Below are 15,803 nucleotides of genomic sequence, written 5' to 3' on the forward strand. Positions count from 1 at the left end.
TGTAGGAGTCGCAGCACAAGACAGTCGTCTGCTGGATGAGTATGACAAGCACTGAAGAGAGGACCCACACAAGAAGTGCATAGTGAGAGCTCGTGATGACTGTACCTTCGAGAACACTGTGTGCACTGGTTAGGAGCTCTTAGGGGAAAGGAAACAGTAAGGCATAAAACTTAACTAATCTTGGAAAATTATTTGTTGAAAAAAATATTCACTGTTAAACATACCCCTATTCTTTCCCTTTTACATCTAAAAGTAGTGCAATTAAAATGCAAACATAATGTTCAGCATACACAAGGTATCTGGTTTGAACTAGACTCCAAACCTGCATACAGAGTTTGTCCTGTAAGTAATTGCATAAGTGCTGTAGTTTAGCGCGTGTGCTGTGGTGGAGGAATCTGTGGCTGAGTGGGGTGGTGGGTGGTGTTAGCTATACGTTGCAACCAGTCCCAGTTATCGACAAGCAGTTTGAGTATGTGAATCGTAGAAGTAGTGAATCCGTGCACGAGTGACGTGTCGTGAAAAAAAAAAAGGCATGTTTCATCGAACAGTGTTACGCAATTAAATTTTCCATCAAACTCGGGAAAAACTGGGACAGAGACGTTGGGAATGTTAAAGACAGCTTAAGGCAATGAGAGTTTGAGTGGATCAATGGTGTTTAACTGGCATAAGGCCTACAAGGAGGAGAAAGATGATGTTGAAGATGAGAGACGGGTGGGTCGACCTTCCACTGCCAAAACAAAGGAAGATATGGACTGTGTGCAGGGCAGATTGAACAGTTATGGATGAAAGAGAGTGATTAATCGCAAAAATTGCCCAAAATGTAAGTTGACTAAATTTTTACGCAAGAATTGGACATGCGAAAAGTGTGGCAATTTTGCAAGAATTGTTTGAGCAGGTGGCAGCAGTCAACTTTCTGCGGAATGTGATCACAGGAGACGAATCCTGGATGTTTAATATGATCCGGAGACCAAAAGGCAAAGTTCCGAATAGCACCAGGAAGGGTGACCCCGTCCAAAGAAGGCCCGCATAAGCAAATAAATAATCAAAATAATGCTCATCCTGTTCCATGATTTGAAAGATCTCCACTCCTGAGCAAAATGCAAATGCACATTATCATGTTGAAGTACTCGAAGGACTTCGAATCCATTGCATCCGTCTGCCAACAGCTGGATCCTCCACCATGACAATGTGTCGAGCCACACCGTTTTGGGGACTGGGGAGTTTCTGGCCAAGAAAAAAATTCCAACATTGCCACAGCCTGCATACAGCCCAGATCTGTCTCTGTGCAACTTTTTTCTGTTCCTCCGGCTGAAAAGGGTCATGACCGTTACAGTCATTCAAGACTCCATGACGAGGTACCTTCGCAGCATCCCAGAGGAGTTCCAGGGGGCGAACGAGCAATGGAAAGAACGTTGGTAGCGCTGTGTGACTCCACAAGGTTTTTTTTTTAGATTTTCAAATGTCAGTCATGTTTTTGTAATAAATTGTCTTTGCCAGTGTTAATCCAATTACTTTCAGGACAAACCCTGTATGACTGAAGGTAGCTTTATTTTTAATTTATTTGTTCAATTAGTAAAGTTACATTCAAATACCTGAAATTTCTGTAAGTAAACAGCACATGTATGTTATGCTAAACAACAAGAATACTTACTCCTTTAGTTTACACATCAACATCTGGTTCTTGCTAACCACATCCAGAACTTTGTGTGGAACAAATGCATCCTGACTGCTGACTACCTGCAAATTCACAAAAGCCACATGATTGAGAGAGAGAGAGAGACTGCAGTTTTCACCATCCAGTATACAAGAGGAAACACTGACAGATAAATAAGTGAAAAAAATAAACAGTTCTGGTTGAAATAATTTATTATTAAAAAGTTAAAACCAAATATTTAATTTAAAGATTTTAATAAAGTAGTATTTATACCTCTTCTATGGAATTAAATTTTCATTAAAGGTGATTCACTGTTTCTTAATATAAACACCATGTGGAAGCTTAATGCATCTAAAATAACTAAAATATATACTTTGTAACTGTACAAATAGTATGCCTTCATAACCTTATTATTCAAAATGTAATAAACAATTTTCTATATACAAAAATAGCATTGTTACAACATTAGTAACATTGCTGTTTTAGCTTGTCCATTCAATTCAAATAGCTATGTAGTTGAAACAAACCCCAATATTGGTGCAGTAATTTAGTATTAATGGTAGCTGATATTCATAAATGTCAAGACTGCATTCTAAGCTGCATTTAGAGCCTATACAGATATTTAACACTGACATTTTTATTTATAACTCCATATGTACCTACTTAAATGTAGCAACAAAATAATTTGTATTGTAGGGGAGAAAGTTTTTAATGTAACTTGCAATTTTTTTTTAAAGTACATATTCTTGTTCCTGTACCCTGATCATTGTAATACTTTGTACAAGATGGTGATGTAAAATTCCCTGGTTTAACTGTACAACTGTTGTTGCCTTTGTGCTTCAATTGCTTGAAATACATTGTGATTGTGCCGAAGCCTTTTGTCAAACAGCCATGCAATACAGTTAGAAATACACAGCAGCATACCATAAAGGATTAAATATAACAAAAGTAGGTAATTAAAACAGTAAAAAAAAAAAATACCTTGTCCAATCAATTGAAGTCACACAAGAAAATTAAACCCAAATTTCAACATAAATTTAAACTACCTATCTGGAGGATTTTGTTAGTAGTTTATTGTGTAGAAAAATGTGTCACTTGCATGGTAGTAAACAAACACTTAACTACTCTCATAATTTTTCTTAAAGCCTTAGCTATAAATATAAGAAATTAATCATTATTCTGGGTTATGAGGGAGCTATATTCCCATTAATAGCAAGATTGCAAATGGCATGACTATCTCTATTACAGACACCAAACCTGGTTAATAATGAAACCCAGGACCTTTCAATGTATCGTAATAAATGTGGCTTAGGTATTGTTTAAAACAAAACTGGACTTCAAAACCACACAGATAATATTTTAGTGTTATGTTTTCATGTATGCTGGATTTAAAATCATATAAACAATTAGTACTTAAATTGACTGTATGTTGTTCTCTGATGACATGTTCAAATTCTGCCATTGCATGGTCACAAACATTTTAACAAAAACTTAAATTAGTAAAAGTAGAGGCTAAATGATTGTCATCAAAGTTGTATGTTGAGAAAAGCAGCAGTACACACTTTGAAGTGTAGTTAAACTCAAGTCAGTGAGAAGTTTGTACTGCAAGTGTGTGGAGAATATCATCGTTGGTTCAAGTGTACAAACTCTGCCAGCAGGCATCCTTACCCAACAGCCAGGCCTCCTTTCAGAAACCATTTTAAGATAACTGTAAAGACTAACCTCACTCCCAGGACTGTGAACTGCATCGTCATCCATTCCACCTAGAGGACTAGATGTCATGTGTTCTTCGGAAGACAGAGTGATAGGTGTTTCTAGTGATGCATTGTCGTTACTCTGTGATGTAAACGATGCACCAAGAGATGGGAATTCTTGAGGTCCCATACTTGCTGGTAGTGATTCACTGAAACTAGTGTCACTTGAAGTGGACGCACTTTGGTCCGAAACTGTCAAGATTTTTTTGAAGTAGTCTAAAATGATTGGTTGTCTTTTCATTTCGGATTTCATCTCTTTCTTCAGTTTGTACCTGTTTTCTTTTATCCTATTCAATTCAAATTCTTCAATCAATTCTGTACAGAATAACTGCTCTTCTGGCTCCCACGTATTTTCATCACTGAAACCAAATATACTTTATGTTGCATCACTAACAAATAAATATTATTTGGAAATTTTAAATAACTATGGAAGAATCTGTTTTAAAAAATGTATTAAAATCACCTAATAAGGAGAGCTTTAGTTTCTAGCAGCTAGTAAAAAAACCCAAATGCAAATTGACCTTTTGGACACTCACAAACTAGTCATAAAGATGCCTGATGTTTTTGTAGTTGTGACAAGAAGCTATTCCCACCATTGGCTTGACAGTAACACAATAATAGTTCTATGATTTAATACAGCCAGCACAGCAAATAAAATTGTACTACTTAATTGTTAACAAAACTAATGAGCACTTATTGTTGAATGTATAGGATTTAATTGTAGTGGAGTCAAAAGTTTAGCTTAAAGAAGTTCTGCAAGAATTTTTTTTTTTTTGACATGAATATGTCTTTAAAATTGCTTCCATAGTGGGAAGCAATTCAAAAAACGAATAACAAAATCGGGGGAATACAGTTTGGTGTTGCAACTACATATCTATCATCTCCATCCAAACTTTAATTACACCACTGAATAGCTAAAGAATCAAAGAATTTGTTACGCTAAGTGAGGACTGTGACGCATCGCGCGCAGTGGAGGGCGAAGCGCCACCAGTTTGAGGTCATTTTGCTGTGTTTCGAGATTTCCATTTAGTATAACTTTTGACTCTGAGAAGCTACGACGTTTGAGTTTCAATCGTCAGTTCTCGTCAAAATCGATCAATTGCATGTATAAAACATTAGTGCAAAATAGTTACTGTGAATATAGTTGGTGTTAAAATAAAAAATATATATAATCAAAAACATATGTCGACCTATATATGTGTTCAAACATAACATCGATAAAATAGCGTAGTTTATATTTTTTACAGATAATATTACCTGTTAAGTATACGTATTCACGTACAACACACGGCCGTGTCCATGACACAGCAACACCCCATTTTTTTGTTTGTTAAATCAACCATTATGTACTCCAAAGTTTTGACTTTCAGTAAAGTTTTCCAGCTCCACCAACTGCTTAGCAAGTACAGGAAAGACCAAAATCTTAACTTGGTTCTACATATGTTTGTAAGATCTATATTTAGCTACATATAGTGATACACATATGTTTTATTACATTCAAGTGAATAAAGCTCTTATTGTTTTTTTTTTTTTATTTGTAGATCTCAAGTTTTTAATTTTGAGAAATTGGTAATTACGTAGCTTGCATTTTGTGAACAGAGTTGTTTGATAAAATACAACTCGGGGATACTTGGTAATAAATCGGCATTAGCTTACAGTAAGGAGCCAGCCCAGCATTTACATATACCACAAGCCAAAATCAGGATGTTTGTACAAGGTTTCAAGTCAGGGTCCTCACACAGATATTTTACCACTACACCACCTTGCTTTGAGGTCCTCAAGTTATTAGCTGATAAACCATTGCAGGTCAGCGAGCATCAAATGAGCCAGTGGTTTCAAAACACTACCTTTTTTAAGAGTTTGCGTATTGATAGCATAGATGCTTGTTACACATATCGATAAGTGAGCCAACCACGTCAAGCAAGTTTTGTGCAAAGCAGCACTATGTACATGCTAGCCAAAGGACTTTAGGACTACTGGTGATTGCATGATGTGTTGAAGTCGGGCTGCATAATTTAAAAAGACTGGCAGGTTGTGGATGAATCTTGTTGAGGGAATTAGCAGAAAGCTTTGTTGATGGACATTTGAAGACAAAGCCATCAAGATAAAATTTAAGGGGAAGGGGGAAGGAATCTACACTCCCTAGAGGTTTTGAACCTTTGAAGGGAATTTTGATGATAGTTATCAATGGCCAAGGTTTTCTATGCTACATATCGTTGAAGTCCACTAGTAGTGTATCCTGGTATTTTGTAATGGTTTACGGAATTCTCAAGTATTTTTGTAAAATCAAATTATAGGCCATAGATTGTTTAGATGTCCGTTATGATAACATGTATGCATTACTGTCTCAAGTTTTTCTTCATTAAAAATTGAACGTAGTTTTAAGGGAGAGAAGGTAATTAAATGCTATTGTTTTGATAGTTTTGGTGGAACACTATCTTATTTTTTTTGCGAAATGTTGGAAGTAAATTTTTTTAAAAAATACTCAAGTGTTTGTCAGTTGGTCCTTCTTTCACACAGCCAACATATCAATATTATTTGCATAAATTATGGGTCAGTGAGCGACATAGACTAAATATAATTATGAAATTCCATCCTAAGAGAGTGAAAAAGCGCTAAATTCAGTTTAATATTAGAATATTGTAGCAGTTAGATCATAGACACACAAACAGTGCATTTTTTACATTTCTCTATGTCTGCCACACAGTCGTATAGTAAGGTCTGGCAACTTCCTATCCTTTGCCTTGGTGAAACCCATCAGCTTAGTTAAGCTCGCGGCTGCTAGCGAACTAAAGGTGCTATAAGTTTAGAATGTCATCAATAGATGGTGTTGCCTTGAATTTGTAATTCGCTATTGTTCAGTGCGTCCATCATGTCTTGCCTAGGAGTTACCTGCCTTCCCTCAAAATAAAGCTTAAGATTGGCGTCCTGGTTTTGCTGATGCATAGCCTTGAATCACTGAGATTGTGCAATCAATGGGACTTTAAAATCAAAATTTCCCATTTTTCAAGTGAATGTCCTACAGACTTGAAACTCAGTAGTATTATTCCTTACATTATGGTGTGTTTATCCCTGGCAACATGGCCCTTCCCTAATAAAAATACATAATAAAATCATGCTTCCACTTTGTTAGCACTTGGTTCTCAGATACAGCCCATTCAAGTTATAAGGATAAATTTTACTAAATTTTATACCTGGAGATTGTGTTGGCACATCTGAATGCAGGAATCATCAATTATGCTTGCTAATGTTTTGTGACATTCGCTCTGTATAGTTTGTTTCAGGTAGTGGACATGCCATGCTGAAGGGGGGTTAATCATCCAGAAATAGCAATCATTCATGTGATTTGAAGGCTCTCTCCAAATCACTGGGACAACAAACGGCATTGAACAAACTTTATTGTTTAACCATCCCATTGAATTACTTCAATCATAGAAGACAGCATATCACCATTTTGGGATGCCATCAGGAGATCTGACCAAGTCCCGGGCATCATATACAATTTGCAATGCATATGCTGTGAACCTACATGGATTGTTAAACAATAAAGTTAGTTCAATGCCGTTTGCTGTCCCAGTGATTTGGAGAGAGCCTTCAAATCACATGATCAATTGCTAAACCCCTTCAGCATGGCATGTCCAGAAAAAAAAAAGTGGACTGCAGAATACCCCAAAATCCCCAACATCGACCAGAGTACCTACCACATGGAGACGGTCGGCCTCTGCCACTCCCTCCGGAGGAGTACACTCAGCAGTCAGATGTGAACAAAGACTGTGGCAGGGAGAAATCACTTAATCTTTCATCTTCAAAGGAAACTGATTTTGTGCTTGGAAATGAACTGGCCAGTAAGCCACAAAGGTTTAGCCCGTCTGAACTAAGTGATTTAGACACTTGGAGCTAACTGACGACACTGAATAGGTTCCGGCATCAAGGCTCATTCTCCCCTTCAGTTCCTACAGGCCATGCTGTCCATGGGAAAGAAACCTGTGGAAATATGAAATCACTTCCGACAGCAATTAAGTACATCGACCCTCAGTGGCAGATTGTGGATTCTTGAATTGCTGGGCATGCCGTTGGGATACACAAAGTACTGCTGTTTCCTGTTGTCAGTGGGACAGTCTGGCTAGGTCATCTCACTACAAAGTAAAGGACTGGTTCCCAAGGGAAAACCTCTACATTGGAGAGGAAATATGTCCAACATGATTCTCTGGTAGAGAAAGCCAAATTCTTTTGCCGCCTCTACACACAAGTTGGATTAATGAAGAAATTTTTAAAGGGGATGGAACAGGGCAGAGAAGCTTTTCAGTACCTCAGAGGACTATTTCCACCGATCAGTCATGCTAAAGTTAAAGAAGGTATCTTTATTGGCCCGCAGTCATCATTTTCTTAAAGATGAAAACTTTGATCAAGTTCTCAAAGGCCATGAAAAAGCAGCATGGAAAGCATTTAAAGATGTTGTGAATGGCTTCTTGGGAAATCCAAGAGTTTACAAATACATTGCAATTTTGAATAATCTTTCTACTAAAAAAAGAATTACGCTGCAACATGTCACTTAAACTCCATTTCCTACATTATCACCTGGACTTCTTTCCTGATAATTGCGGTGCTGTAAGTGACGAAGAACATGGAGATATATTACATCTGGACATTTCTCAAATGGAACTAAGGTATAAGGGGAAAAATAGAACACTTCTATGTTTGCGACTACTATTAGACAGTGACAAGAGAAGTCTCAGAAAAAGAGTGCAAGCAATGAGCAAGGGAAAATGAAACACTTCTATGCTTGTGGACTACTATTGGACGATAAAGAGACGACCCAGAAAAGTACAAGCAACTTGCAAAGAGATGTTTGAAGTTAGTGAAGCTATAAAACCAGAATCTAATGTCACATTCTCAATCCAAAATTCAGGTAGTTTAGCCATTTTCAGAAAGGAAAAATTTTTGAAGTGTATGTTTAGTATTTCTACTTGAAATTAGCATATTTTAACAACTAGAGCTAACATATTTGTTTTTCTCGACCCAAAATTACAGTAGTTTAGCTATTTTGATCAAGAAAAGAATTCCAAAGATGAATTCCAAATGTTGATCAGTGTTATTTGTTAAATATAAAACAATGTGTGAATAATATAGTAGTACAAATTTAAATTTCTCAATAAATCATCTTAGCCTCATACATGTTACATTATTTTTTTGTAAATATTCCAATAATGTCCGGTGTAGTTTGTTAAAAGCTATCCTCTGGTGTATTTGTGATGTGACCTGATTAAAAATTACAGGAACAACATAAACTACACAACAAATGTATATTTTAACAGTATGGGAGATAGTGTGTTTGTTATGATTTCCAGACTTTTCCGGAGTACATGTAATTCCCTAACTTTTCCATGTTTTCCTTAACTGTACCAACCCTGAATAAACAGAGCACAGGAAAGTTAATTGAAGTAGACTGAGAATAATCCTGGAGAATTATTCTCTAAATGAAGTTTCTGGAGAAACTTGAGAAATTTGTGGCTAGGTTTCTGCAGGAAAAATGTAGAATTAAAGCAAAACATTTTTGTTGGAAAGCCTGGACGAACTGTTTGGAAAGGGTGCTGCTATCGCGACCAAAAATGTAAATATTATTAGACCATAATTTGTCAGCACTCAAATACGGAAATTGCATCATAAAATCCACTGAGAAAGGTAGGTATACAATTACATATGGAAAAAAGGCTCTGCTCTGAATGGTTTGCTTATTTTTAAGTCAAAGAATAAGTCTGAAGATAACGTCGAATATAATTTGAAAAATTTTAATATACACGAAAAGTAAATGACAAATTTTCCTGAAAAAGATACGGTATCAAAATATCAAGGTTAAGAAAAAATGGCTGACTAGAAACAATGATGAAAATAAAACTTTTGTTTGCAGTAAAACATGTGCCAACAAAAAGTGAGTTTATTACTTTTCTTACTCATGCACAATAGCAACTTTTCACTTCGGTTTCAATGTTCTTAAGCGAAATGGATACTAAAGATCAGTAAAATATTGGTTATTTTTTTTGCTGTGCCATAAACAAGCCTTTGTTCATAACATTTTCTTCAGCCATGCCTTCTTTAAATTTATGCATGTCTGAAAGACGTTTGTAAGCATTTTGAGTTAAACAATAAACAAACATATTTCAGTTTCAGTTACACCATAACATTAAAAAATAAAAAAAATACACGAAACCACGCAGGACATAATATTGTTTGGACAGCAGTATTAAAAAAGCTGGGACTTGATTAGGTTACCGAATGAGTGAACAAATAAATTACCGAGTAATAACATTGTGATCTTGTAAGAATGAGTCAAGCACCACAGTTGGTTCCCACCCCTCACCCAGCTGCCTCTAGAGAGGAAGGCAGTGGATGCACACAGAAAACCGAGAAGGCTCTTTTGTTTTTCATTCATGGATCATCTATTTTCCCAGTTGGATGGCAACACCATTTATTTGTAACTTTACAAATACTGATAATTTTTGACGTGACGTCTAATAAATCGATAAATATCGGCTGCACGCACGAAAAAGTGTCCCATTACGCACATTGTTCCATTACGCTGTGTTCCTTTTCACACATTGTTCCGTTTCACACATTGTTCCGTTACACTGTGTCCCGTTACGCTCATTGTACGCTTGCGCCACATCTATCTCTCTTCCACTCGACTGTTTATAAAGTGAAAAGTTAATGTGGTTTTCATTGCTTATTACAACAATTTCGGCAATAAAGGTTAATTATTCTTGCATTTTAAAAATCTGATTACTAGTATAATTTCAAGTATTTATTATTTTATTATTAAAATAAAAATGATTCAATTTCATTCATAAAGTATGCAATCACATCAATGTTTTATGACGTTGTCACGTTAAACTATCGTCCGTAAACCGATTTTATAGACAACCAATTTTTTTTTTAAATATTGTAAGCTTGTATTTGGTACAGCAAGCTGCATAGAATTTTCAAACTTCAAAAACTTTAATTTGCAATCAGAAGTCAATAAATTTGGTAAAACTAAGATGACAGATCGTTAAGATGCACCCCATTTTCCAAGCTTGAAAAGTCACAACAAAAAAAAAATGCTTCTTAGATTAGTGTAAAATATTTTTTAAATTTGTTTACGAGTTTTGCAAAGCCTAAAAAAAACCTACTTATACATAAAAACTTTCATTGCTTCGGCAGACAATATTCCCAACAATTTATAAAAAATATATATATTGCAAAGCACTACTTTGAAATTATTTCATGCAAACTTAAAATTAAATTAAAAAGATGTTATTATAAAGTTATAATTACTTTATTAAACAAATTAATTTATGCATAAATATATATATACACATAGAACAGCATCAACATCATACAGTATTATACACAAAAGTCAACAAGGTCATTGCAAGGTATCCACACAATTGTAATAAAAAATTTACATTTCCTGACTTAACTACACAATTTCAAATCTCCTTTATTAAATGCATTAAAAATACTACAATAACAAAGAAATCTCATCTTACCAGCCTGACCTAAACATCTTACTTTTGAAAGCACAAAGAAAAAATAAGGATGCCTTAAAACTACACAATATTCAATAAATAAAACTATTTGCCTACTTTGCTTGACAAAATTATAACTGAATGTTTACATTACAAGACACCTAAGAACATAAGTTTCTTAAATGGTTATGATTTCTGTAGGTTTTTGATTATCAGCGTCATCAAAATTAATACAAGCAAACATACTTAACACCAAGTCACTAATCCTAAGTTTAGTTTTATGGGGAAAAAAATGTATGTAATAATTACTTCCAGTAAAAAAGCAATATTTCTGAAGGTTAAATAAATGAAAACGGAAAGGTTCTGAACAATCTGCACAGATGGATTATGATGGTTGCTGCTATAGCCTGTAGAAACCTCTCTCCACTGCTGGTATCCTGTCGCTTACCCTGCCATGCGGTCATTCATTTGGTAGTGATTTCCAAAAAAGGACAAGTAGAGCTGGATACTTAATTTTATATTTTAGTCAAATGAAATATTTAAAAAATTGGCTAAATCACATGTAATTAACTTTTTTATCAGAACTCTCATAGAACTCACATAAATAAAAAAATAAATAAAACCATGGGGAATATTAAAAATAACAAAATTCTTTAAAGCAACACACACAAAAATATTGTGTTGTTTTAATCATGCAAAAAAAATTTCTATTAAACTAACAATCTAGATTTTTTTAAGCACATGTAGTTCTCCACATTTTTTTTATTATGAATGTATAATCGTAAAACATTGATTCAAGGAATTAACTAAAAATGTCTTGGCTAGGAAAATTACACTACAAGTCGATGAAAAGTTGCTGGCTTGTGTTACAAAAGCCATTTATGGCATTTCAAAAGTTGAAGATTATGGCTGTGGAGTACAACTTTGATGGAAAACATCCCATAATTTTATTGTGGTTTTAATTGAGGCCATAATATATGTAAAACAAATGCCTCCAAATCTGAGAGGGGGAAAAAAGCAGGATAATCAACAAATATGAGCCAGAATAAGAACTTAATTCAAGGCAGACTGATAATACTTACGCTTTCTTGATACAGAACATAGTTTACACATATAGTGCATCTTTATAATGGTTTTAAATGTCTATAATTACAAGACAATTACATTATACATAATTAGAGGATTTTTTTATAGACAAAACAGAGGCACTTTTGTCAAAAACTTTCAGTGTTATGAACGGAAATTAAAATTTCAAACAACTAAATTAGGTGTCTTGTTTTCATCACAAAATTTAAAAATAAAATTTTATTGATAATTAAGCACTATTCACAAGTAAATATGGTAAAACTTGGGTTCCTGAATTTTGCAATATGAAATGATTCGATTGCCTAGGAGATACTTGCACAAATTTTTTTTTTTTCAAAGTTCGAAGGCTGGAATTTGTTCTTTCTAGTTTGAAAATAATGACAAGGGAGAAGACTGCTATTTGTTATACCCTTGTTTCCCTTTCCTCCACTGTTAGTTCCATCTATAAAAACTAGCATGCAATTTACCCACGAGGCTGGAGGAATATAAAAGGTGATCTTATAAAATATCAGCGATGGTTGCAGTTTTGTCATGGTATGTTCAGTTGAAAGTGTGGGAAATCTCATTCAAAAACCATAATGATTGGGCACAGTTTCATCATGGACACCTGTCAAGATAGACACTTTAATATTTAATTGTGTAGGTGCCAGTTCTTGGGACATTTACTAAGAGAGGGAGGGAAAACCGTCAAAACTGCCACATGGTCTCCTGCACACACATGCACTCTCTTGCTCCCTCTCTGGCTGGTTTATGTTTAGATTTCCCCCTCCTCTCCTCTCCTCGTCTCACCGTCGCAACGCAGGTGCGTCACTAGCCGGTGTCACGACCGGTTGGGCGGCTACACAGCACACACACATTAACTGTGCTGTTCACGGAACTTCACATGACTGCTGAGATATTTTGATTAAACTACTTATACTTTAATGTAGAGTTATATTCATTAAAAACCAACATAGGTTAACCTATTTATGCACACATTCATCCACAGTAAAATATTATTTTTTTTTAAACCCAACATACGCATTAGGACGGCCGCAGTACATTTTTTTTACACTAAAACTCGGCATAAAATATAGGACTCATACGCGGGTAATACAGTAATATACTTCACTTGGCTGTTGAGTACGTGGGTGAATATTGGAAACAAAATTAGTGTTGGGTCAATCCAAAAATTCAATTCTGATTCCAGTTCAATTCTCATAATTGGGATTACTGATTACATAAAAAACAATTTTAAAATCATGATTAGTCAAATTAGTGGGGTATCAACCAATTAGAGGGTTATTGGCAGATTAGTGCAATTTTGGCTAATTAGTGCAGTATCTGCACAATATTTGAATGTAAAATATTGATAAATAGTTTGATGCCCTTATTATAACTAAAAATCCAAATATTGTGCTACAGGGGAAGAAATGACCAGCTTCAATTCAAAAAACATTGGACTCTTGAATCATTCAATACCACTCAAATAGATGGAATCTGCCAGACCCAACACTAATTGTAAATTGTAAGGGACCCAGTTCTTCAAGGGCTCAACAAGTTGAAGGTGACTTAAAAAAAGGATTAATATGCAATATTACAAATTTTTGTTCATATTACAGTATGTATGTACAGCAATCATGGGCGTATCCAGGAGGGAAAGGGACAAGGTCCCTAAAGTAGAAATACAGCAAGGAGCTGTAGTTAGAGAAAATTTGTAATTATTCTTAATGAACTATCGTTCAATTTTTTTTAAAAGAAAATATTGTTTTTTCCTTTTGATGGTTTTTTATTGTATGACATCATGGACCCTCCCCCTCCATGAAAGAGGCTGAGTTACGAAAAATGAAATTTTCCCCACTTCCTACTTGTTTAGAAATGTATACGCTCTTGTCATGAACTGAAAAAATATTTATTAACATTTCGGTACACTAGAAGATGAAAAATAATAATCATCTTATATTACCACTACTAAAAAAATCATTCTAGACTTTCTGATTCAATAAAAAAATATTCTTGTTTTCCTGACTATCAAATTTTACAGATTCAGGAAATGGCATGACAAACAAATACACATTACATTACTAAAAACACACAACTACTGCTTGCTTTGTGTATTGTAACTATACTACAGTTCTTACAAATTAATTGTTGAAAGACTACGCTATCTAATGGTAAAAATAAATATCACATGAGAGAAATGAGAAAGTCTAGTTTCTCAACCACCAAATACAGAACACTGGGCATTTTTAAAATCTGGTACTTGCAATTAAGTACTGTCTATACATAAAAAAAACTTTCATGAATAACATGTAGTTAGTACTACAAATGAGAAATGGGCTGTTCCTTATCCATTCTAAGTTTCAATCAAGTGCTCTTACATTAACATTCTTTAGCAGTTACAACTGTAACACTTAGTGCGGGGAGAGACTAGAGACTTACATTCCTCAATCAAATAGGATGTTAAATGCTACATTGTAAAAATTTTCCAAACATATCCTGAGAACATTAATAACGCTGTGAAACAATACAAGAGCCTACAATTAGAATATAATAGCTGTAACAATAAAATATAATGAAAAAAATATACAGCGAAATTTTCTTCTGTTATTGCTACCTTTTGTAATTAAGTAAGAAAACATTTACATATTGTTATAATCTGATACGAAAATACTGATCAATAATTTTTACAAAGCACAATATATATGTACCACTATTTTTTACAAAATATTAATTACCATTTAATAAATCACCAAAATAAAAATTAATCTGGACTTCTGGCAGAATGAAATATTTTGATTTCAAAAACTTACATTGAAATTGTAATATTCCAAAGTTAAAATAAAAAACCATTAGTATTTTTGTTTCTTAACATCATTACAAACAAACTATTGAACAAACAAAAATATAATTTAATCAGATTACATACGTACATAATTATGTGAATCTAAATGTTTTGAAGATTAAAAAAATAAATTAAAAATGGTATATTGTACTTAAAGACATGCAAGGCAAGATGGAAAGTAAGTTAAAATAACAGTGTATTAAAAAAAAATCTAATTTGGCACCACGAGCACGTTACACACCTTTAAAAAAAAAAATCAGAATGCTTTTGAGACTTAAAAGACAGCAACAAAAACACCCCTGCCAAAATCAAAACAAACACTTTTTTTTTTGGAAAACCATTCAATGAAACGCAGGCTGGAGCCGAACGTGTTTGGCAGCATTCGTTGGAAATCCAGACGGTGAGACGGACGGACCGAGCGGGGGCGCTCAGGCGGCTCCCTTGGCCGCGGCCACGCCCCCGTCGTCCTCGTCGTGGCTGGACGTGTGCCAGGTGAGGCGCTCCTCGTAGAAGCCGATCACCACCTGCGGGCACTTGACGTTGGCCTGGCGCGCCGGCACCAGGTCCGCCTCGTCCGTGCCCTTCCTGCGCACACCAGGCACCGCGTCACCACCCCTGGCCACCAATACTGCCGGTGTCGAGGATGGCTCATCTCACCGTGAGCGCAGGAGGTCCAACCCTGGACCAATGCTGCTGCAGGAGGAAACTAGACAGGCTCCCGAGCCCTGTCGTGGCACGTGACCAGAGGCGGGACTTGTCCTGAACTTATAAAGGAAACACCTGCACCTGTGTTCAGGTTTGGTGTTTGGGCATGTTATATGTAATTCAATTTGTGAAAAGTTATTACTACTAATAGTAATAATTATTACTATTTCCCATATGTTCATCACAGGCCATTTCTCATAGCTTGGTCATATAAGAAACAAATTGTAATAAAAGTTGTAACCAGTTACCTGGTAATTGTTTTCCCCATAGGTTAG

General features: G+C 35.1%; 1 protein-coding gene across 1 annotated transcript in view; it reads right to left on the reverse strand.

Moving 5' to 3' along the window:
- Positions 1–13,092: 13,092 nt before the first annotated feature.
- LOC134533186 (chromobox protein homolog 1-like) overlaps positions 13,093–15,803 on the reverse strand; it is a 51,919-nt gene continuing 49,208 nt past the window's right edge. Inside the window, exon 6 of the mRNA XM_063370553.1 lies at positions 13,093–15,408. Within this exon, the coding sequence (XP_063226623.1) occupies positions 15,252–15,408 (157 nt within the window). The 3' untranslated portion in view covers positions 13,093–15,251. The remainder of the gene's footprint in view (positions 15,409–15,803) is intronic.

This window comes from Bacillus rossius, chromosome 6 (genome assembly GCF_032445375.1).
Source record: "Bacillus rossius redtenbacheri isolate Brsri chromosome 6, Brsri_v3, whole genome shotgun sequence".
Lineage (NCBI taxonomy): Eukaryota > Metazoa > Arthropoda > Insecta > Phasmatodea > Bacillidae > Bacillus > Bacillus rossius.